This window comes from Podarcis erhardii, assembly GCF_964252035.2.
Source record: "Podarcis erhardii genome assembly, chromosome: 12".
Classification (NCBI taxonomy): Eukaryota; Metazoa; Chordata; class Lepidosauria; order Squamata; family Lacertidae; genus Podarcis; species Podarcis erhardii.
In genome coordinates, this window is record NC_138513.1 from 27,920,448 (window position 1) to 27,944,303 (window position 23,856).

Genomic DNA, 23,856 nt, shown 5'->3' on the forward strand with positions numbered 1-23,856 from the left:
TGGATTAAGGCGTGGCACACTGCCCATAAGGGTGTGGCACGCGTCCTGGGGGCGTGGTGCGCCACCTGTGGGGGCATGGCACGCATCCTGGGGGCATGGCATGCTGCCTGAGGGGACTTGGCACCCAGCCCAGGTGGAGGGGCAACTGCCATAGCACCCCACCGGGATCACACTGCCGGGGGCGGTGTGCTCGCCTTGCACGCCTCTTCCTCCGCCAGTGCTTGGAAGAAAAGGTAGAATATAAATGGATAAATAAATAAATTCATAATCATAAATGTGTGGAACACTAGAAGAGGTTTAAACAAAACAAGTTTAAGAGAGCTACCACTGAACTGGCTAATCCTAAATTAGGAGAAGCCAACATAGTTGCTGGATCCCAACTTCCACCATCGCTGATCATTGGCTGATAAGACCTCTAGTTTTAACTCACTCTGTATCTGTGTTGGATTTCAAATTGTTTTTATTCATGACATTGTTTTCATTGTTGATGTTTTAATAGTTAAATTGCTTCAATATGTTTTCTGGGAAGCAATTAATAAATGAAATGAAAAAACTTCTGGAAGCTACTCCATTGGCTACCCTGTCTGAAGCCAAACCAATGGGATCAGCACACTTCTTTAAATGACAAAATTAAGGGGGTTTGGAGGAGGAACAAAACACTGTGCCGCCTAACATGAGTTCCATATGTGATACCAAATAGGTGGCACAGTTTTACACAGCTGCATGGAAAATGACTGGGGAACTTATTCATTCATTCATTTTATTTGCATGAGGCTTTTCCACACACACAAAAACCATGCTCAAAGCAACTTGCAACAAAGAAACAGGGACACATTTCAAACAAACACTACGAAAAGAGTTTCATAATAATGTAGCAAAACAATGACATAATATCGTTTTCATAGTGGCATAGTCAAACAACAAGATAGTAACCATTTCATAAGAACACAGCAAAACAAAGACAGAATAACATCCATAAACCACATTTCCATATTTTAAATATCACAAGATTTCTTAAACAACATGCAGCATCCAACAGCAAAAATAACAAGGGAGCTTCGCAGTTTCACCTCAGTCCTAAAATGTCCCTCCCATGACGTTCCTCAAATTCTTGAAGCAAAACCATAAAAGGGAAAACTTCATGTGATGCTTAAAACAGATTATGGATTAAGTTGTTTTGCCTTCTTCAGTGGTAAAGGGATTTTGTTCCACTTAGGTGGAATCTACATACATGTTAAAAATGTTGTGAAAATGCTTTTTATATATATATATATTTTTTTTTGAAAAATGCATTGAATTTGCTATAGCTCACAGTCTCTGTCTAGTGTCACAATTGTATATTGCACTTTACAACATATTCAAAATGTTTTATTTGCAGCTGTATAGCTGCGTCCTATTACTGTGGTACTTCATTTGGTTTGTTCTTTCAAGCAACTGTGTAAGACAAAACAATTGAATGTGCTGGGCACACTAATATTTCACAATAATTTCATTTTGAGGCTTTGCTTTCACCTTTACACACAATTCTTTGGTTTCCAGACCTCATGGTATTGCCCTGAATTTTCTTCTCCTTGAACAAGTACTTCCCAAAACATGTTTCCTATGATGCCACATCCCTCAATGACATAAGATTAAAGCACATATAATTTAGAATCCATTGTAGAGCTGGTATGATTTTATTACTCTCCAGAGCTTGGTTATGTTGGAAATTCACAGCATTAAAGAAGTTCATGGAAACTATTATGCAATAAATCAATTCAAACTTAAAATGACATCAGATATTCATTACAATAAGGAACTGGCAGATAAATGGGTATTAGGAAATTTACAGATTTGGGGAGATTACAGTCTAATTGAGACCAGAAATTTATTGGAAAATGGTTTAACAAAGATCTGCAGGCAAATTATTGGTGATGGTGAAACATGCATTTCCCCAGTATTTACGTAGTGTCTTCTATAATGGCTAAGCATAGTTCATTGAGGGACTGCACATAATTGAGATGATACTGACTGGTAAGCTAGTTAAAGGAATATTGAATCAACTATATAAAATTCTAGCTTATCTAGATACTATAAGATACTGGGATAATGAGGAAATGAGATGGATACCAACATCTCACAAACAAGATGGAAATGGAAACATTTCCAACATTCTACAGAGATAAAAAGAAGTTGATTTTCTGGTGGTGTTTAATACCACAGAGATTAAGATGGATATACGTCAACGAGAAAGTCAGCTGTTAGACATGGGCTGCAACTTGTGCTATCTTATTTCATATAAGGTCCTATCCCCAGCTAAGAAACGATTGGGTTTTGATAGTAAATGAAATTATCCCTGGCTATGAGCTGCCTGTGGATCTCTGGGCTATGTGGAAGTGTAAAACCTTCAGTTATAGGGAAATGGCTGCACATTTACTGATGAATCTGTCAACCACTGAGGATTGGTTTTATATGGTTAAGCTTGCTAATATTAACAGAGTAAGAGAAGGGACACAGCAAAATGACTCATTTATGCAGAAGTGCAGCTTGTTTGTCCGTTATTGGAGTGATAAGGTCCAGAACACAGTTTTGTTACATGTTGTGATAGAAACAATCTGATTAATATTTTCCTTCCTTCCTTCCCTGCCCCACCCCTTCCTTCCCTGGTTTTTCTTTTCCATGCTCCTTTCTCTTTTTATCTGGAGAATGTAAATAAATAAAATAGACACCCCTTATTTATTTATCAGTTCTGGAGAACATAAAATAATCAATCTGATGTAGGTTGCTTGTTTGTTTATTTAAAATACTATTGATCTACTCCTTTCCTGTTGTTTAATTAAGATACCCTGCATATTTCTTTATTATTTTATTTATTTGTTACATTCACATGGCACATTTCCTCCAGTGACCTCATAGATATGGAATACTTGGCCTGATTTCAAAATAAAAATATTATTGGGGGCGTGGGGGGAAGAAAACTATACCAGACTTCCTATGCACATTTTGCTAATGCGTCAAACAACACTTTCAGAAGTACAATCCAAATGTTGGGGTGTGTGTGTGTGTGTGTGTGTGTGTGTGTGTTTCTCCTTTTCCCTCCCTTTCTATTATAGCCTTATTTCCAGCGGTATTTTCTTGACAAGCTCAGTAAATTGCTGGGTGTATTGGACCTTTGAGGCTTGGGGCAAAGAATGGGAAAATTATTTACAAAAGCTTGAAAATATTTAATCACAAGAGGCAGGGGGCAACAATGTTTTAATTATCAGTACCTTAGGCCATTGGCTGGCTGGAGGCTTTCTCAAACAACCAAATGCACTGAATAGCTGTTTGCCAGCCTTAGGGTCAGGCCTGAGATGAAACAGATAAGATAATTGGCTCTAATGAAATCCAGAAGGCCTTGGCTTTCTTGTTTGAGCTTGGATTTGAAAAGTGCGTGTGGAAGTGAGGCTTAATTCAAACCAGTCCTGAACTAGGCCCATTTCTCAATGACTTTGATATTGTTTGAAGTTCTAAAAGTGTTCGCCACACCACTGGCCTGCTGGGCCGGGCCTCCCCGGTCACCTTAATTACTAAGCTTTATTGCTGACTTTACTACACAGGAAAGGAGCCATTATATGTTCCATCAACATCAGCTCTCCTCAGATTGGAGGAAAGGGCAGGGTGAAAGGCCACTGTAGGAAGGCAAAAACTTCACTTTGAGGTAGTCGGATCATTTACCAGTGTTGAATTTCACTGTGCTATGTGTGGACATTCCTTACAACACAGAAGTCAGATTTCTACTTTAAAAAACATTTTTTAAAAACCCTCCCACAAAAAACCCCTGAGTGATTAGTTTTCAAAACATTTTGTTTGTGCTTGATTTGTGAAGGAAGCCTTTCCATTTATTTATTTTTTGAGGTTGGGATTCTCACAAAAAGGGCTATTTAATCACCTTTGAAGGGAAAGATACCAAAGTTTAAGGTGCGCTGCAGATAGAATGGATTCTTAATGCTTCTCTGAAGTGCAAATTAAAGAGGAAACCCTTAGAGTGAGGCCTAATGCCCTAAAGCGTTGGTTCTCCTAAATCTGGTTTAATATCTTAGTTTAGGAAAATATGAGTGAATGCAAGGTGTTCTGGAAACATAGGAGGAGTTCCTGTGAGGAGTCCCTGCAGTGGAGGTAGATTATATCTACCCTACTTCTAAAAAGTGGATTATTGTGCCGTGTCCACCAAACAAGCATTACTGTGTTTTAGTTCTGAAACCGCTGGCTTTATAATGTGCCAACTGCTACTTCCGCTTCCACTGTTGCCTTAATAAGCATTTGCAAACAAAGGAGTGGGGAAATCTCAAAGGTGCATAAGAAATGCTGAAGTTTATAAGACTCTTCCTTGGGGAACGAACACTGAGGGTGTCACCAGTGTGGCAATTTAGCTGATCTAATCATTCTGCTTCAAGCTGAAAACAAAACAGCAACTCTGCTTCCAGGGCTCTAGAATCCAAATGGTTGTCACTAACAAGGAGGACATCCCCCCTTTCCCCAGACTCAAACATAGGCTAAGATTGGAGTGTTTGGCAGCACCATGGCATGGCAGGATAGGGTTAAACATGCCCTCACCCCTCACTGCAGTTTGAGTCATGATTGTGCTCCTCTCCCTGTGGCTGCAGCTTAAAGGGTAGGGGAGAAATGAATGTTGTTGGGTTTTATTTTGTTGGAGTTTTTTTTTTTTTTTTTTGCAAAAGTGAAGGTTTAAGCCAGGCATGGCCAAACTTGGCCCTCCAGATGTTTTGGGACTACAATTCCCATCATCCCTGACCACTGGTCCTGTTAGCTAGGGGTGCTGGGAATTGTAGTTTGTAGTTGAAGGGATGATGGGAGTTGCCGAGTTTGGCCATGCCTGGTTTAAGCAAAATATATCTAGAGAGGAGGGACAGATCATAAGGAAGGGACTAGAGCCATCTGTACCAGCCATGATCATCTGAGAAAGCTATTGAACACCTGTGTGGGATGGATCATATACACCTGCAAAGATTGCACAGCTTTTCCATTGTGTTTTTAAGAAGTCAGATTTTTCTTCTTCTAAGCTTAGGGGGAGTGCGTGAAACGCACTGGAGGGGGGAACACATGGGAAGGAAGATGGTTTTCTCATGGCGTCATGCGGCTGCCTCTTAAAAAGTGAGCGAACAAAGCTTAGCTTTTCCAGAATAAATGTTCAGTGGTTCATGACGGCATGGAACTGCTTGCGATTGTTTGCTCACCAATCAACAAATGAAATAGGTATGAAACTGTCTGAGCCATTCTTTTCAGGGAGTCGTTTTACTTGCCGCTGAGGAAATCTCAGTTTCATTGGGTCTTTTGCACCATTGAGAGTCATTCCATCCCATGCTCTTCTGGTTAATCCATCCCTCTCTTTTGCCTCACTAAGGACTTACACTTACCCGCATAAGTAAATATTTATTTGTAGTGTGCATCCAGCATAAAAGATGCTTCTGTGGCAGCTTATGGAAATGAAGACATGGCCACACCAACCTTAAACACATTGCCCATGATCCAGCCATTCAGCTGGAATGGGTGGAAATAGAACACTCCCGGTACTTGCTATTACAGAGGAAATCACCTGCCAAAAGGAGACATATAAGATATTGGATTGCATACATTTGAGTTGATCTGAGGCACTATATGGCTTCCAGGGCACAAACTGTACATCTGCATATGTGTGCTGCTCTTTTCAGCCAAGGGAAAAGCTCTATGGGTGTTAAAAGTGTTGTGCATGTGAAAAGTTGTTTCCTTTGCGGAAGTAGGCAATAGGGGGGCACTTGCAAGCCACGAGGCTTGTTGCGTGAACTGGATCCCCAACTCCACAGTGAATCTCCTGGATAGGGTGCAGGCAAAAGAGCCACTTATAAATATGGGTACCGGTATCTAGGTTGTGATCCAGAGAGCCCCTTTCTAGGCAAGGACATCATAATTTCTCTTACAATATTCTGCAGCCGCAACTCCTGTAGCATTAGAGGTTTCTGTGGCACGTTTTGGCTTCAGCTTGTTGGACAGCTGTCAGGATATTGTGGCTTGGAAACACTGTGGTATGCAAGGGGGTTTAGCATGCCTCCCTCGCTGCGGGTAAGGGCTGGCATTTTTTTGTTTCTGCAGCCAATCTCGGGATCAGCCTGTTCAAGATCAAGAAGAAAATGAGGGAACCACAAAACGAGGTTCTCTCAAAGAAGGTAGATTAAATTAGGCTGCCTATATACCATATATTGAAAGCGCAATCCACCAAAGAACCCTGAGGACTGTAGCTTACCTTTTGCAGAGCTATAATTTCCAGCACCATCCACAAACAACAGTTCCCAGCATTCTTTGCAGAGGGGTTGTACTCAAAATGTGCTTTAAATGTATGGTGTAAATGTAGCATTAGTCTTTTTCCACTCTGGAATTCATTCAGCATTAGCAGATAGAGAACATTTCATTTCTGAAAAGCTGAACATAGGATCTCCTAGTAAAACAATAATTTGGAAGTATTGGGATTAAAAAAGAAAATCATTCATAGACTGAACTCTCAAAGATTACTAGAGGTGTGTGTGCAGGGGGTGACAGAGGAGATAAAAGAAAAGTATTTATTATAATTTTTGCTGTCCTGATTGAAATGAGCATGAAAGAGCAAAAAGGGGTTAAGGGGGAACCTCTCAGAAAACAAATGGTAGCTAATGTGGCTCAAAGGCAAAATAGCTAATAGAAGCAGAACTGGCCCTAGCACACGTCTTTCTTTATTTGGCTTTCTGTGTGAAGATGCACACGTACTTGTTAACAAGGTCAAAACTACCAGTAAGGGGAGCGATCTTCTATGGCACATCATGCTCCTAGTTGCAGCTTTGTTCCTGTGAAACTGAACTGTTCTAATTTAAATCATATGGATGTGATTTCATAGTAAGAGCAAGGATGAAAGCAAGCAGAAGGTGGGGGGAGCATGAAAATCAAAGGGGGGGTTAGGGAAAGTAAGATTCAGAACCAAATATGAACCTAATAGGATATTGCTTGCATACTTTATATGACAATTGGGAAGGAATAATTTCTTCCTTTCTTTTTTCCTTTCTTATATTATATACGCACCTAGTAAAGAACTCACCTCCCCCCCCCAAAAAAAATCTGTAATCAAGATTAAAACAGGCGCCGCAGATTCCTTATAAATTAAATGATTGCACACAAGAGAAGAGTGAAGTAAAAGATACAAAGACTAAAGTCTCGCAAGCACTGCAGAACATTCACTGACATTGTTAGGGCTGTTCTTAAATCTCCTCTCCAAAATATCCAAAGCGTTCTTTGGATGGTGGTCAGCGGATTGAGGTTGAATCCCCAAAAGACAGGAGGACTGTTTCTGGAGGAAAGAGGGTGGACAGGTGTGGGGGATTCCCTGGTCCTGAATGAGGTAAATGTGCCCCTAAAGGACCAGGTGCACAGCATGGGAGTCATTTTAGAGCAACAATTTAAGAGGGATATGGGCAAGCTGGAACTTGCGCAGAGGAGGGCAACCAAGATTATCAAGGATCTAGAAACCAACCCTTATGAGGAACGTTTGAGAGAGCTGGGTATGTTTAGCCTGGATAAGAGGAGACTGAGAGGAGCTGTGACAGCCATCTTCAAATATCTAAAGGGCTGTCACATGGAATGGCTTCCAGTTACAATAAAGATTCCAACTAAACATCAGAAAGAACTGTCTGACAGAAAGAGCTGTTTTGACAGTGGACCGGGCTCCCACGGAAGGTGGTAGAAAGTCCTTCACTGGAGGTTTCTAAGCAGAGGTTGGGTGGCCATCTGTCATGGATACTACTGCCCCTTGTATAGGGAGAGCTTTTTGTGTGGATAAGGTTTATCATCATTGGAATAACCATTTTGCATGTTTCTGCCTTGGATTCCAGAATGTTTTGAACCATCTCCGAGGCTGTGCAAAATCTTGACATTGTATTATTTGTGCAAAATCAATTTGTTTTATATTTCCACATAGAAAAGGTCTCTTGGACATCAGATGTTCTAGCTTTGGAGGAACTTCTGGGACAAAGGGCTGGCCTACATATTATGTTGTTCCTGGCCCAGGCAATTTTTCAGGGTGGTTCTCTTTGCCCTACTGTGATGTCTCACAAGCATGAGAAAGGTTCCTTTACTAACAGTGAAATGTCCTGGAGCTTCCTATCAATGACAAGTGAATTTTCTATATAAGCAGGAGCTGTCCAGAATAAACACACACAATATAAGCAGAGCACATGAAGCTGAATCAAGCCTCCAAATTACTTTAGTCAACTATACATTGTGTATTTTGTGTTCTCATTTTGCATTTTTATGTTGTGAATCACCCTGTGATCTTTGGATGAAGATCATAACTAACTTGTAATATTGAGGATGCTCGGCCAGTCAGAAGGTAGGCAGCTTCTGAAACTAAGGCTGCAGTTCTGTCCAGAACTCCCTCTAAGATCTAAAAGAGTCTCTTATGTTTATTTGTTTGTTTGTGTGTTCATTTAGGATACTGCAAGGTCCTGGTTGTACATACAAATCTTTGCACACATACAATTTGAACTTTTCGTTTCATGCATTACCTTGATGATTGATTAATTAATTAATTTTGTCATAAGGCTCTTAATGAAAGCAAGTTTCAGTTATACTAAAAAGACACATATAATGTCTAGAGTTATCCCAGAATTCCCGAAAGATTGAAGTCTGGAACCACTGCTGTATCTCTTTATAATACCCTGACGAATTCAGCACATCAGCTCTACTGGCACTTGGAGTATTATGAAATTCACATTGTCTGTGGTCTGTTCTTAACTAGTGTCTAAAGTCCTGCTGGCCCTTTTAAATAGATGTTTTGAAAAGAATGTACCAATTTAATGTTTTTGTCTTGGGAAAAATGTGTCATCGTTTCAGTGAGAAGTTCACAGCTCTGCGGAGACTCAGGAGGGCCAACAGTACTGGATGCTGCTGCCATCTCGAATGTCAACATCTTCCTGACTTAGATCAGAGAGATTCCTTTATAAATGGAAAGAAATTTCCATGTCATTATTTTCAGCTTCTTCATTTTTCTACTTAGCCTTTTCCAGAAGAAAAAGGACAGCCACAAAACATTGATTCGTAGAAGGAATCAATCCATGACGCAACTTTCAAATTCTTTCCAGTTGAAAGATTATTGTGCAATGGGAAAGACTAGTTATGAAAGCTCTGCAGTGAGAATAATTAAAAGCCAGGCGGTCAAATGAACAACCAAAGATACTTTTAGAAACTCATTTCAACTCTGCCTTTGAGATTGGTGAGCTCTGATAAGGTGTGCGGGCAACTCAAATATCCCAAAGGCAAGATTTCAGCATCTAAGGTATAGAGAAGAAGAGAGCTTAAGCTTAAACAATATTGTTTTTGTCCAGCCAAGTTACATTTCTTTTGGTTAATGCTGGAAGTAATTTTGCAGAATAGACTGTCTAATATAGCAAGCTGGTATACTAGTTTTGTGAGTGCTGGTGGAGTAAAATAATATTAAGTTAGAAGACATGAACTATAAGAGAGAATAATTTTTGAAGTGAACTTATTGCCATGGAAATGGATTCAGTACTATAACCATTAAGTTTCTTCTGTTCTGAAAAATGTGTATCTCAATGCCAAACTAAAATGCATGATCAGATCATCCCATTGTCTTTCCCCTTTTAAACAGATAAGCATTATTCAGCTTGGCAAAACTTTAATTCTAGGTTTGGCTAATTTGCTTTGGTCCATCAGGCATAAACTGTGATTCAGTTTCTCCCCCTCCCATTTTCCAAACTGAAGTCATATATTGTGGATTATTCTTCCACTGAAATTAATATGTAGATGATTCGTGTACATGCTGCTTTATGGAGTTACATAAACAAAAGACATGCTTCTTTCACAAGAAGCTGACACCAAATTATCAATAGTGAGAAACACAAGAAGGGAGACGAGCACCAAAGACCCATTTCCAACATTGTGCAGAAGGGACCTCTTTATGAGATGGCATCCTGAAGAGCACAGTAATCAGTTGGGTATATAAAGGGCAAGATGCTGCTTTAAGTATCCTGGCCCCAAGCTGCACAGAGCTCTGTAGACTAGTACCAGCACCTTGAACTTAGTTCAGTAGCTAATTGATAGCCAGCGCAAATGTTTCAACAGCACCATAATATGATGGTGATCTTCTGGTCCAGTGATCAGTCAAGTCTTGGCATTCTGCACTAGCTGCAGTTGCTGGATCAACCTCAGGGGCAGCCCCACATAGAGCACATTACTGTAATCCTATCTGAAGGCTACCAGCACATGGATGAGAGTGGTCAGGTTAACCTCATCCAGAAATAGCCATAGTTGAAGCTGGTAAAAACACTCCTAGCCACTGAGGTCACCTGGGAATCTAGTGACCAAGATGGATCCAGGAGCACCCCCAGACACTGAACTTGCTCCTTAAGTAGGAGCATGACCCCATCCAATTGTTGAGCCTTGGCACAACACCTCAGTTTTGCTGGGGTCAAGGCCAGTTTTTTGCCCCTCATCTTGCCTGCCCATTTACAGGTCACTCCTTCCTCCATCTAGAGCAAACACCAAGCCTTGACCTGTGTGTCAGGCCAGCTGACACAACTTGAGACAGCCTCATGGAGGCAATGAAGTCCTCAACACAGATGTTGAAGTCATTCTCATTCTGGTTTCCCCCAACACCAGACCTGAGGCCAGCCAACTCAGTCAAAGAAGCTGCTGGGAAGCAGGTTGGATGGTACACCAGCAACAAGCCTTGTTTACTTGGCCCGGCACCAAGTGCAGGCCTTGGCAGCCAGCTTCAAAACAGAGGGGTTTCCAGGTGAAGGAGATGAACCACAGCAAATCCCCCTCCATCTCTGCAGCCTGTACCAAGTATCTGGGCGAGCACAGCTGGGTCAGATTATTTCCTCCCAGTTTGCCCACCCAGGTCTCAGTAATACACACCAGATCAACACCCTCATCCAAAATCAAATCATGGATGAGTGAAATCTTATTGCATACTGATTTGGCATTAAACAACAGCATTCATAGACTGGTGGACATAGCAGATGAGCAACCAGGAACCTGGCCAAGGGAGGGGTGGGAGCCAGGAACTAGCTGTAAATAGCCTCTCCCTCACCTTCTGTGAAGACCTATCTCCTCCTCATGGCTGTGTCTCCCTCTATGCATATTCACTGAAATTGGGGCAGCATCACCCCGATTTTCAGTTCACAGGCATCTCTGTTCCATGTGCTGTAAAACCCATACAAGATAAATGAGAGTAATTCAGAGTGGTGAGGGAAGTTCCAAGGTTGTTGGGTTTTTGTTTATAACCCTCTCTTGCTGCCCGAATGACTTGCATCTGACATTCATAGTGTTAGAAGCAAGGATCGCGTGCTAGATGGTTTAACAATGGCTGGAAACCATCCTGTGACTTCTTTACAGACAGCAGAATGCACCAGACTGAATGCATTAGGACTCAGGGGAAAGTTTCTTTTGCGAATCTCTCCAGACTCCCAAGAACATGTTGTTGAGCAAGAAGTTTGAAATACAGGAAGAGCTGCTTTGCTTGGAAAGGAGGAAACTGTTTCAGAAGACCTATGCAACTCTATGGAAGGGATGGGGAACTTATGGTCCTTCAGACATCATTGGACTACAACTCCTATTATCCTTTATCAATAGCTGTGCTAGCTGGGGCTGATGTGAGCAATTTTTGGAGAGCGACAGGTTCCCCAACCCTGTTTTATAGAGTGGTAAAAGTTAATACCTTGGCTTGTTAGAAGAATGAACCACAGTCTTTGGTTTATATGTTTCAAAGAAGATGCCTAGCAGAAGAGGGAAACTGGCATTTGCATAAATTGTCATTTGCATAAATGATTTCCATTTATGTTTATTTTATTTTTATCTCCCACCTCTTTTAAGGCCAAGCAAAATAGGGTGAAATAAGAACCAGCATTAAAATAGTACAATAAATCAAAATAATGCATTAGAACAACATCATCAAATTAAAATGCAGTTAAGTCTTGATCATTTATTTATTTTTAAAGTTTTCATGGTCCATTTGGAAGCCACAAGAGTGGGGTGGGGGACAAACATTTTGCAAAAGGAAGTTCCAAAGATGACACTGCATAAATCAGTTTTACTCATTTAATTTGTGGACATGACTTTCTGATGTGCTACCTTGAGTATTATCACATTGCCCTTGCACCTGCTGTTCACAATATTGCTTAATGCCTGGTCTTGCTCACTATATTTCCCTAAGGTCCTAGATTTTGTCTCTTTGGTGAAACTCCATGATCCAGAAGTGGCTTGTAGCTGTCTGTTGATGAGCAATGGTGTTTAAATAGCATCTGAAATATATCAGCTCTCATAAGGAGTATGGGGCTACTTTACTGCATCATTAGTGCCACCAGAAGATCTTGGATTCAGATAGACCTGCCCTATGTGGCTTCTTAGGCTGTGGAGCTGGCGTTCTGCAGTCAGTTCCATGCAGGTGCAATCTGAATTTGTCATATATCCTAATTTGCATAGGACCAGGGACATAGCTAGCTGTTCCGGGACCCAGAGCGGCGGGGGCGGGGCGAGTCACCCATGGGGGCGCGGTGTAGCGATCCGCTCAGGGGGTGGTCAGTGACCTGCCCAGGTGGGCGGCATGGCGAGCTGCCCTCAGAGTCCACCTGGCAGACACAAACCCCATGCTACCATTTCGGGCAGCACTGGACCCCAAGCCACCGCGTCACTCCCAGGAGAGACTCTTGGCTCAGGCGCGCTACAGGCCAGGCCCCACGGTAAGTGCCACCCCCGCGTTGTGCCATTTTGTCACCCCCCTCAAGGATGACACCTGGGGTGGACCGCAACCCCTGCACCCCCCCCTTCATACGCCCCTGCATAGGACAGTCCTCTAATTGAAGTATGGTGCTGACAGTCCTCTGTTTGAAGGGCTGTCTGGTCCAAGTCCTGGGAATGGAGAGCCAGAGCCTTGAGGCAGCCCATCAACAGTTATAGCAGACTGTGTCTTACAGGCTGCTTGGCCACAGTGTTTCCACTATAGTGTGACCTTATAGAGTATTTCTATTTGAAGAATAGTAATTATGTAAAAAATTGCATTTATACATGAATCAACATATGCACATTTTCTGCAAATATGTCTCCTTTTTTGTTGCTGTTGAGGCATCCCTCTTTTTTGGGTGACTTGTAAGTGACCACCTTCTGAATTACTAAATATGTCATTGAATTTTCAAGTCACTGAGGGCTAGACTCTTGAAATACCAATGTGAAGATTTCTGGTTTAGACAGGCCTTCACCTTGACACTGACAAACTGATTCCAAATTTTTGCCAACCTAAGACGTTTTGCCGCCAAAGGATACCTCTTCCCCTTTGCGATGGCCAACACTTTAAAAATAGGCTTGTCTCCCCATTCAGAAATCAGTTTCCCCTTAATTCCACTGCCCAAAGTGAACTGCTTCACCTAACCCTTGTAGGGCTGGACCGAAACGAAGAGGCTGATATAAAACACTGGATAAGAAGGAGTTAATAAGTTGAGAATCGAAAAGCCTCGAAGTTTCTTCCTGAAACCAGCAGGGGGTGCTTTTCCTGATTTGTGGTAGCCAAATTCCTACCAGGCATGACCTCAGAAAATGCCTGACAGCGGGGCCTGAATTTGATTATGGGAATTTGTATGTGTCCCCACCCCACCCTTTCTACAAGAGTTACCCCCCCCCCCATCTTGACAAACATTTTAAAATGTTAAGAGGATGGGGATAAGTTTAAAAAGCAAACATTTTCCCCCAAAGAAATTTATAGTTCAAATTTACACCAAGTTCTCACTCACTGGAGCAATGCAGGTTTCCACTGAGACTTCAGAGTTCTCTTTGTAATCCATTAGTCACTTCCCTCGAAGAGCCAGCCTTTATAGGCAGAAGGGTAAAACAGGCCCAGATGTGGGTGTAACGTTAGAAGCTCTCGCATGTACCTGCAAATTATGGGGGACTTTTTATAATAATGATATTAAAACTCCAGAGAAAGTAGGGAGAGAGAAAATGAACATGGAAGTAGACTTTGAGGGAGATGAGCTAGATGACAGCTAATTATGGTATTCATGCTAATCGGTGTGTTTTAAATGAAGCCTCTTGTTCATAACCGTTTGCCTATTCTTTGTCTTCAGGACTGTGATTATGCCCATCGCCTCTGAGTTCGAGCCCGACTTTGTCTTAGTATCGGCTGGCTTTGATGCCGTGGAAGGCCACGACCCTCCTCTAGGCGGGTACAAACTGACAGCTAAATGTACGTACACATTTTTTAAAGTCTCTGTCTCTCCCCAAGGAAATTATTCTAGGTAGTGCCAAAATTTTGCCGGATATGCTCACGTAACCATTTTGCAGCAGTTAGCAAGGTGCGAAGTCAACACACAAGTCGACAGGCAGTAGTGTCTGATATTCGCAGTGGCTACCTGCATCCCATGACGAGGGCATAAGCAACATTCTGGCTATTGTAGCACCACATAAGTTTTGTTGGGGGGTGTTCATTTGACCTGGTTTGTTTTTCTTTTTGAGTCTGGCAGTCAGAGATCATAGCAGGAATAGTCTTTGCTCTTTGGGGAGACTCACTGCTAAGGGTTTGAAGCAAAGGTGCTGTTTATGGCCCCAACTACATTAGTACGAACGCGAGTGGCGCTGTGGGTTAAACCACAGAGCCTAGGGCTTGCCAATGAGAAGGTTGGCGGTTCGAATCCCCACAACGGGGTGAGCTCCAGTTGTTCAGTTCCTGCTCCTGCCAACCTAGCAGTTCAAAAGCACGTCAAAGTGCAAGTAGATAAATAGGTACCGCTCCGGCGGGAAGGTAAACAGTGTTTCTGTGCGCTGCTCTGGTTCGCCAGAAGCGGCTTAGTCATGCTGGCCACATGACCCGGAAGCTGTACACCGGCTCCCTAGGCCAGTAAAGCAAGATGAGCGCTGCAACCCCAGAGTTGTCCGCAACTGGACTTAATGGTCAGGGGTCCCTTTACCTTACTACATTAGCACAATTGTTCTGGGGCGCTCACCCTGTGTTTCACCCTTGACTAAGTAAATAATTGACTCAGTTGGATATTGCTATACTTAGAAAGAAAGAAAGGCAATCTCTCTCTCTCTCTCTCTCTCTCTCTCTCTCTCTCTCTCACACACACACACACACACACACACACTTTTTTCACATTTCATAATAGTGCATAAACTGGATCATATGTTGCTGCTTCAGATCCTATATTGACTTTTAGTGCAACACCCCATAAAGGGTCTCCCAAAGGCCACAGATTAAGAACATATATACTGTCTTTGATCTTCATACGCAGCAGTTGTTGATATCAATGGAATTGTTTTGTGCAGCTCAAGATCCAGATATTCCCCTTTGCCATATTATAGCCCCGCTCAATAATTTCAGCATTTCCTTTCCACTGCTAAAATGTTATTAAATTTTTAATAAGACAACCTGTAATATCAGCATGGCTCACAATGCATTATGAATATTCATTGTATAAAAAGATAAAGGAGAAAAAGAGGAGGGGAGCCATATCAACAGTGAAATATTAAAAGATTGCCGTGATAATGCCCAATGGCTTCCCATCCAGCAGGATATGCCAGGGGGTAGGTGCTCTCATGCATACATAGAGCTCCTCCACCCATTCACTTTAATGGACAGAAAAATGATACCTGTGCATTCCATTGGACGTGTGAAACTTCATCCTCTGAAAGGAAGGGTCTGCTTATGCAAGGACTCCACATATGGGCTTGGTCTATGGCAGGGGTCAGCAAACTTTTTCATAGGGGGCCGGTCCACTGTCCCTCAGACCTTGTGGGTGGCCAGACTATTTTTTGGGGGGGGGGGAATCAATGAATTCCTATGCCCCACAAATAACTCAGAGATGCATTTTAAATAAAAGCACACATTGTACTCATGTAAAAACACGCTGATTCCCAGACCATCCGCGGGCCGGATTTAGAAGGCGACTGGGCCAGATCTGGACCCCGGGCCTTAGGTTGCCTACCCATGGTCTACGGGCAACAAAGAGCATATGGTTGGTATGTTCTGTATTTCTGCATTACAGTTTCATCCCTACACATTCAGTTAAACCAAATTCTCGTGCTGTACAATTGTTTGATTGTTTTCAGGCAGACTTTTAACCCTGAGTAGATTCAGTTACCTGTGGTGCTATTTTGACTTCTGTTGATGAGTTTTTATTTTCATGTTACGTCATTGTGTTACTCTTCTTGCTTTGATTTGTGGTTTGAGGATCTTCTGACTGGGGATTGTACATTTTTGTAAATAAGAAACAATAATAATGGGAGGAGCAATCCTATGGAGGTCAAGGTGGGGAGAGTTCATGGCAGAGGAGCTGCCACTTCCTCTCTGAGGAAAGGAAGCTCCGCAGTATCCTATGTCTCCCAGGAGGCCCTCTCAGGGACCATAGGATTGCACCCAAAATGTCCATCCATTCCTTCATCCATCCAACCAACCAATCAACCACCATCTCTGTTAATTGCATTTATATGGCAGCCATACTCCAAGAAACTCAGGGCATAATATATGACAATTCCTCATTTTTGCCCTCAAAAAAATCCTGTGAGCTGGTGAATGACCGTGATCCAATACTCCAACCTCCTAAGTGGTGTGCAAGACCAGACGTGCATTCGCCATTGCATCCATGAAAAATGATATGTTCTTCCTTAGTTGATATTTATTAATATTCTGTTGGGAGCCTCCCTGAGTGCCTGAGGAAACCCAGCCAGATGGGCGAGGTATAAATAATATATCATCATCATCATCATCATCATCATATTTCTATACTTTAAAGTTTTTTCTCTGTGTGCATCTTGTAATTTTAATAATAATGGGGGGGAAAACATTCTCTTCTTATTTGCCTTGAATAAAGAACTATATGCAAAATATTTTCACTGTGATCCAGCTCAAACAAAGCAGTTTTAAACCCCGTTGATTTAAAGGAGTGGCTTAAGCATGTGCTTAAGTGTCTCCCACAGAAACCAGTGGGATGTGAAAACAAAAACAGAAAACACTTAACCTTAGCTGGTTTGTGCCCTTTGTATTTGCTTTATCATAAAATGCTTGGGGAGAAAAATGTTGTGCCTAAAGTTCTTGATACTGCCTTATCACCCGGTGCAGTAATTGAACCATTAAATGGGAACTATCTCAAAGATAGTAAAGTGTCAAACAAAGCACTGGGTGACTTTTTTCATGGGGAAAGAGGGGTAAGGGGAGCTTCTGCCTTTCCCAGAAAGGCCGGACTTAGTGACTTTCTAGAACTTGACTCTTGCTTCTTCTCTGTTATCTCAAAGAAAACATTTGGCACCATGGGGCAAAGTGGAATGACAATTAGCAGTAGTTTAACAAAAGATGCCCTCAAATCATATATTTAGAAGGCACATCAGTCAATGTGAGATTGGATATCTACTTGCTGCTGAGCCCAATTATTGGAGTCCCTAATGTTTACAGTATGGCATGATAAAATGAATTTTCAAGTTCTTAACCTGAGGTACCACTGTAATTATTATTGCATCATATCCCAATTTTCCTCTAAGGAGCTCAGGTGGATGTGTACACTGCTCCTTATTATCCTCCTAACAAGCCTGCAAAGCAGACTTGCCTAATAGTTAGTGAGTTGTCCGAAAATATTTGGCTTTAGTAGAAATGATATAAGGAATTATGTACAAATAAATATTAAGTTTTAAGCTTTAAGGTATTTTATAGAAAGATAAGGTTAAAATAAATTAAGGTAAATTGAATGACAGAATATAGTGAAAGATGGAAAGGATTTGCTGAGTTAACTAATAGGTTAGAATGTTAAGACAAATTATTCAATAAAAATTGAGAAAGATGGAAAGAATTTGCTGAAACAAATAACTAAACTAGAATACAAAAAGGGAGGTGTGAGGAGGTCGATGAAACAAGTAAATGAAGGATGGAGATATGGAATATTGGATGTGTGTGTGTTTTTTTATTGTTATTGGTGTATTGGTTTTTATGTGTTTTTTTTTCTTTTTTGATGTACTGTTATGTATGTTTTGTTAATTTTTTGTTGTTCTCTCTTTTGCCTTTTTTGTAATTTTCGAAACTTCTAATAAATATCATTAAAAAAAAAAAATAGTTAGTGAGTTGTCCAAGGTCACCCAGTGAACTTCATGGCTGAGTGGGACTTTGTCTGCCATGTCTTAGTCCAGTGCTATAACCACTTTATCACACTGCATTCTCAGGACTTTATTCCTAAGAATTTTTGAGATTTTCTCAGATTAGGGGTTTTTTTATCGGAATTTCACCCCCTTGCTATTCAAGGCAGACTTAAAAGGAATGTTTGATGCCCCTAATATTTAGAAGTCTTTTGTTGTTTTTTGGCACAAGGCAAATATCTTCTTATTTGCACAGGCTTTTGGGATTACTTTTGGAACTTTGACCTGATCTGCACTTCCACTTTAGGGTTTTTATTTGCTCATTTGCTTTCTTGCATTTTGTTGCGTTTACCTTTCGTTATGTTTTAAAATTGTATTTAAGATGAGTAGCGTGAAGTGGTTTAACCACGCTTTGGTAAAACGCCCTGGAATCTTTAGATGCAGGGCAGTGGAGAAGCATTTTTTATAAGTAAAGTATAGCAAGTCTGTGACATAATTTCAATGGATCTTTATACGCGAGATCAGCAAATAAATAGTGATGGCGTTTATTTATTTATGGAGAATATCCCTGAAACCAACAGGGAACTGGGAGACATTAGCTGGAGCTCATAGGTTCCTGCTGGACTGTTAAGGGCTCCACGGATTGTTACCTCAAGTATTTTACAAAGCAAACTCCTCTTATCTGAGGCAATATTCTCTCCCTGGCCCCTTGGCCATGGACTTCAAAAGCTGAGCACAGGGAAAGCCAGAGAGGCAATAACCTTTAATCTGACAGAGAGGCCATCCTGGTAGGGACAGACAAGTTAAGGAGTCTCTAAAAAGTCTGCTGTGGTGTTTTAACCCCATCAAGCAATTAAAGGCCATTTGTTTCATGGTCTGCACCTTTTCTACACTCCCCAACTGACACACATATATGTTATTTTTAAAAAACTAGCTTCAGTATTTCGGATCCTTCCTTCATTAGTCCACCAATGCATTTATCTTTATCTCAAGCAAATGCCCAAGTTTTTATTGCTTTTAAGCAAACAACACATTCTGTGTATTGAATTATTTTTCAAGCTATTATGAGTAGAGTACGGGTGGAGCTCTGCAGCCACCCGGCGTGATTCAGAGCAGACCCCTTCCTCCTCCCCTGTTGCGGCCTTTGATTTAACCCCCACGCTCCCACTCACAATGTAGATCTTCACTCCCTACTTGTTCCCAATGTAAAGGTAAAGGTAAACGCCCCTAGTCGGTTAAGTCCAGTCAAAGGCGACCATGGGGTTGCGGCACTCATCTCGCTCTCAGGCCGAGGGAGTTTGCCAACAGACAGCTTTTTGGGTCATGTGGCCAGAATGACCAAATGTTGTGCTTCTGGTGCAACAGAACACCGTGATAGAATCCAGAGCGCACGGAAACACCATTTACCTTCCCGCCACAGCAGTACCTATTTATCTACTTGCACCAGCATGCTTTCAAACTGCTAGGTTGGCAGGAGCTGGGACAGAGCAATGGGAGCTCACCCAGTCATGGGGATTTGAACTGCCAACCTTCTGATCAGCAAGCCCAAGACTCAGTGGTTTAGACCACAGTGCCACCCGCATCCTGTTCCCAATGTAGATCTGTATTCACCCCCTTGCTCCTGATGTAGATCTTCACTCAACCTTTCTTCCCTGACGGGGTGGGGCTGCCATTTTGTGGTTTGTCCCAGGTGCCAAAATGTCTTGGGCCAGCCCTGTTTGGAGGGCCACAGGTTCCTTACCCCCCGATGAAGCAAAGAATGGTGTCACAGCAGGACATAGCTGTGGCGTCAGCTTCACAAGTGCAATTCATAGACCAGCTCTCATTCCCATCGATGAGAACTAGGAGCTTGGAGTCCTAGGCTGTGTGTACACTGTAACTTTACAGCGTATTTGAAGCACCGTCTTTCCCTCAAAGAATTATGGGCCCTGTAGTTTACCCCTCACAGAGTTAGAGTTTCCAACAATTCATAGCAAACAGCAGTACCCAGAATCCTTTGAGGAAAATGATGTGCTTTGAATATGCTTTAAAAGTGCTGTGTGTATACAGTCCTAGTGCAAAATTAAATTACATTGCACAAACTGAGGGGTGTACTGTGAGTCCTTCACATTCCATTTCCAAACACTTATAATAATGCCAGTGGCCTGAAGGTAACACCAGTGATCAAAGAAACAAAACAGAAAAGTGTGGTTGTAGAAAGCCAACTAGGGCAGGTTTTGTTGTTATTTCTGGGTTGAGAGGGACCGGAAAAGAAATGTTCCCCTTGCGGCAAATTATTCTGGCTTTTTGTGCCTTTCTGACAATATTTTGGACTATAAATCAGGAAATGAAGTGCTATAAATAGGGACTTTCAAGTATGGCCTTGGAACGCACTAATGTGTAACCTAAGCACAAAAAGCTAGCATGTCAACCTTCCTTCTTTATTCAAGGTCTAAGTGGGATATGCAGTGAATACTGAAAAAAAAAGTGGGTTCATATATTCAGTCCCTGATATGACCTTCTGTAAAAAGCCTTTGTTTAATGTATTAGCTTAGGCTTGTTGGTTTACTTTGTCTTTAGGAAACTGCAGTTCATCTGTGCTTGCGATTTGTCTTGTACCAAACTCATGTCAATAACTCCGTGATCAAAATTGACTTCAGTATGAGGCTGTCTAGGTTTAGGCAGGAACCAGCCTTCCCATTGATCATACTGCACCAGAAAGCTATTTTCGACTTTTCTCAGTGCCTAGCATGCAGGCCTTCCAAGTGTCTCTATTCTCCAGGGACAGTCCCAGTTTTAAAGAAGCCGTCCCAGTTTCTGACTTGATCCCAGAATGTCCCACTTTTCCTTGGGACGTCCCTATTTTCTTCGGGGAAATGTTGGAGGGTAGGGAATAAGATGTCCCTATTTTCGTCAGAGAAATGTTGGAGGCTATGTGCATGCTGTTTGCAGATGGAACACATTTCAGGAAAATAAATCTCGAGCAAAGTATCCTCAGTTGAATTTGCTGATTGTAAAGAAATCCCCTTAGTGGCTGACTTTGGGCTCTCGGATTTCAGAGTCACTGGTGGAGGAAGGAGGGTGCGGTGGGTGTGGCCCGACCTGGGTGTCATCCCTGGGGGGGTGACATCGCCCCCCCACCCCCCAGATGCTCATGCCTCCCCCGGGTGCACAGCATGTGCACTACTCCGGGTGCCAGAGCAGCTAGCTCCGCCTCTGCCCTGTGCAACACTAAAAATTGGTGCCCCGTGCCTCTCACACTCTGTTCTACATTGTTGTTGTGGCACCCCCTATGGCAGTAGCCTAAAACTGCCTCTGATCCCCTTTTCTTTGGCTCATTTTAAAATGGCATTTTTAAAAAACTCAGAATTCTGAGTACAGTGTTCACAGAAGATAAATGTTCAATTAACTGGTTTCCTTTTGCCACCTGTGAGGGTCTGGTGCAAGGTGGTATCCAGATCACTGTGACTGTGCAAAAATTAACTGAGTGTCTGCGTGAGCAGCCAACACGTACACCCTCTAGTGCTGGGAAATAGGGCCCTCCACACTGCTAGCATGCATATATATATATTCTCAAACCCTCAAGAGAGGAACAATCAGAACTCCCATAAGATTCATCAGGGCTCTCAAGAATGAACTGCAAAACAAATGAAGATTTTAATAATGAAAATGTAGGATTGGAAAGGCGAATAAGGAGAGACCTTTCCCCCCCCCCCTTACACACCCCCTACAGAGAAATGGGTTGGGCTGACAAAGGGAGGTGGGCAGCAGGAGTTGGGGAAGAAAGGCCAGGAGAAAACTAAATACCAACTGGAGGGGGGTGGGGAGGAATTGACCTTACATAACAGCCTCATTGCACCCCCAGAAATAATGGTTTGATGGAAATGGTTTCTTTTTCTTTTCCAAGGCTCTGGGGACTCAAATGCCTTTCCAAAACCAAAATAGCCTTATGTAAATTAAGAGCACAAAAGCCCAGTTTTATGATTTGGGTTGCAGTTTAATTCCTTTCTATCTTTCTTGCCATTGTTTAAAAAAGCAGCCCCAAACATCAAAGGAAAATGGCATGTGTTCTAAATCAGGGCTCCAGCACTGAAGTATGACAGCACAAAAATTAAAGCTAAATAAATGTGCTGTTTTAGCTCTCATATTTTCCCCAGAATTGCGTCTTACGAAATCAGCTCCTTTAAAGATGTGGAGGTTTGGTTGCTTGCTTGTTGGATTTGTTCTCTTTCTTTCTTCTTTCTAAATTCCTTTATTTTGTTTGATCTAACTCTGATATTGGTACCGTGGCAAAAGATCACTCCACTCTCCTCCCCCAAGAAGTACAATAATAAAATAGGTAGTTGTCACAATACGTTTGAACACCGGATCCTGGCTTCTTAGTTCCTCAAGCATTCATGGAATAAAATGAAACATTCAAAAGTGTGCTGTGGTGTGGCTTGACAGGCAAGTATGATTTTTACCAAACAGCAAACCCGCCTCAATATGCAAGGGGGATATTAAAAGCAACCATGGAAGTGTACCACATGCCAAACGGTTCTGGGTTACAATAAATTGCATTTCTGTAAAATGCTTTTCTCCTTGTTCTGCAAATGCTTATTCGTAGGTTCCTCTTTTTGCTTGTTTTTGTGTGTATGTGTACACACACACACACACTCACACTCACACACAGAGAGAGAGAGAGAGAGAGAGAGAGAGAGAGAGAAAGAGAGAGATAGGGAGGAAGACTGTCAACTCATAAAATATCAGGATGGGATATAATAAAAAATAAAGTCCCATTCAAAGCAGTATGAAATAACCATTAAAATGACTGGCTAATCAAAAATGGTTTTTAAGAGCTGCATAGGTCTGTCAGTATTAAAAGGTCTTCAAAAAATAATTGATAGCGAGGGTGCCTGCTAAATGTCTGCTGGAAAGGTATTCCACAGCAGGGGACCATCAACATTAAATACCTGATGTCTACTTCAGACTGGTCAGGCCTTTGTAACACAGGGGACAACTAACAGCAGTCCTCCAGATTATCTCAGTGACTTGAGTTGGGAAATAAGGGCTCCGGAGGACCTTAAGGTATCCCGGACCCAAGTTGTTCAGAGCTTTGTGTATCAGCACAAGAGACTTATCTATGTATCCTTGTGGTGGCAGCAAACATGAGGTTTGCTCTTCTTTAGCAGGATAGACCGGTAAAATTCACAAATATACAGTTTCATACATTGGAGCAGGAGCACCAATTTGTCCCCGTGACCATGGGTGCCCAGGGCCATGGGTGCCATGCAGCTTGCATGGCCCTGGCTCCAAAATTTGTGGGTGCCTGATCCCTTCATGGGGAATTTTGTGGGTGCTCAGGCACTCAGGGCCCCAGGGAGTTGGCACCTTGCATTGGGGGGCTAAACAGCCCTGCATCTGGAAATTTTTTATGTCTGATGCTTTTACAATTTTTTTATATGCTGTAAGCTGCCCAGAGTGGCTGGGGAAACCCAGCAAGATGGGTGGGGTATAAATAATAATAATAATTCATAATTAAGCATAAGATCCAGGGTTGTGTGCTACCATAAATCAAGCATCCAGCATTTCATCCAGCAAGACCCAACAGCTGCTACTTGATTTGATACTAGAGTTGCCATATTTCAAAAGTCAAAACCAGGACACCCCAAAAGTTGTTGAGCTTCTTTTAGGAAGACCCCAAAATTGTTGATCCTTTCTTAAATAAAAACATGCATTGGCTCATTAATAATCTGAAATGCTTTATTTCTATGGGCTTATCCTGATTTT

At 42.0% G+C, this 23,856-nt stretch overlaps 1 protein-coding gene across 7 annotated transcripts in view; it reads left to right on the forward strand.

Annotated features, from left to right (window-relative positions):
• The window catches only part of HDAC9 (histone deacetylase 9), a 425,839-nt gene that overhangs the window by 354,922 nt on the left and 47,061 nt on the right, over positions 1-23,856 (forward strand). For all 7 annotated transcript variants that reach the window (XM_081881910.1, XM_081881911.1, XM_081881909.1 and 4 more), the window contains one exon: positions 14,118-14,236. In XM_081881910.1, the coding sequence (XP_081738036.1) occupies positions 14,118-14,236 (119 nt within the window). The remainder of the gene's footprint in view (positions 1-14,117; positions 14,237-23,856) is intronic.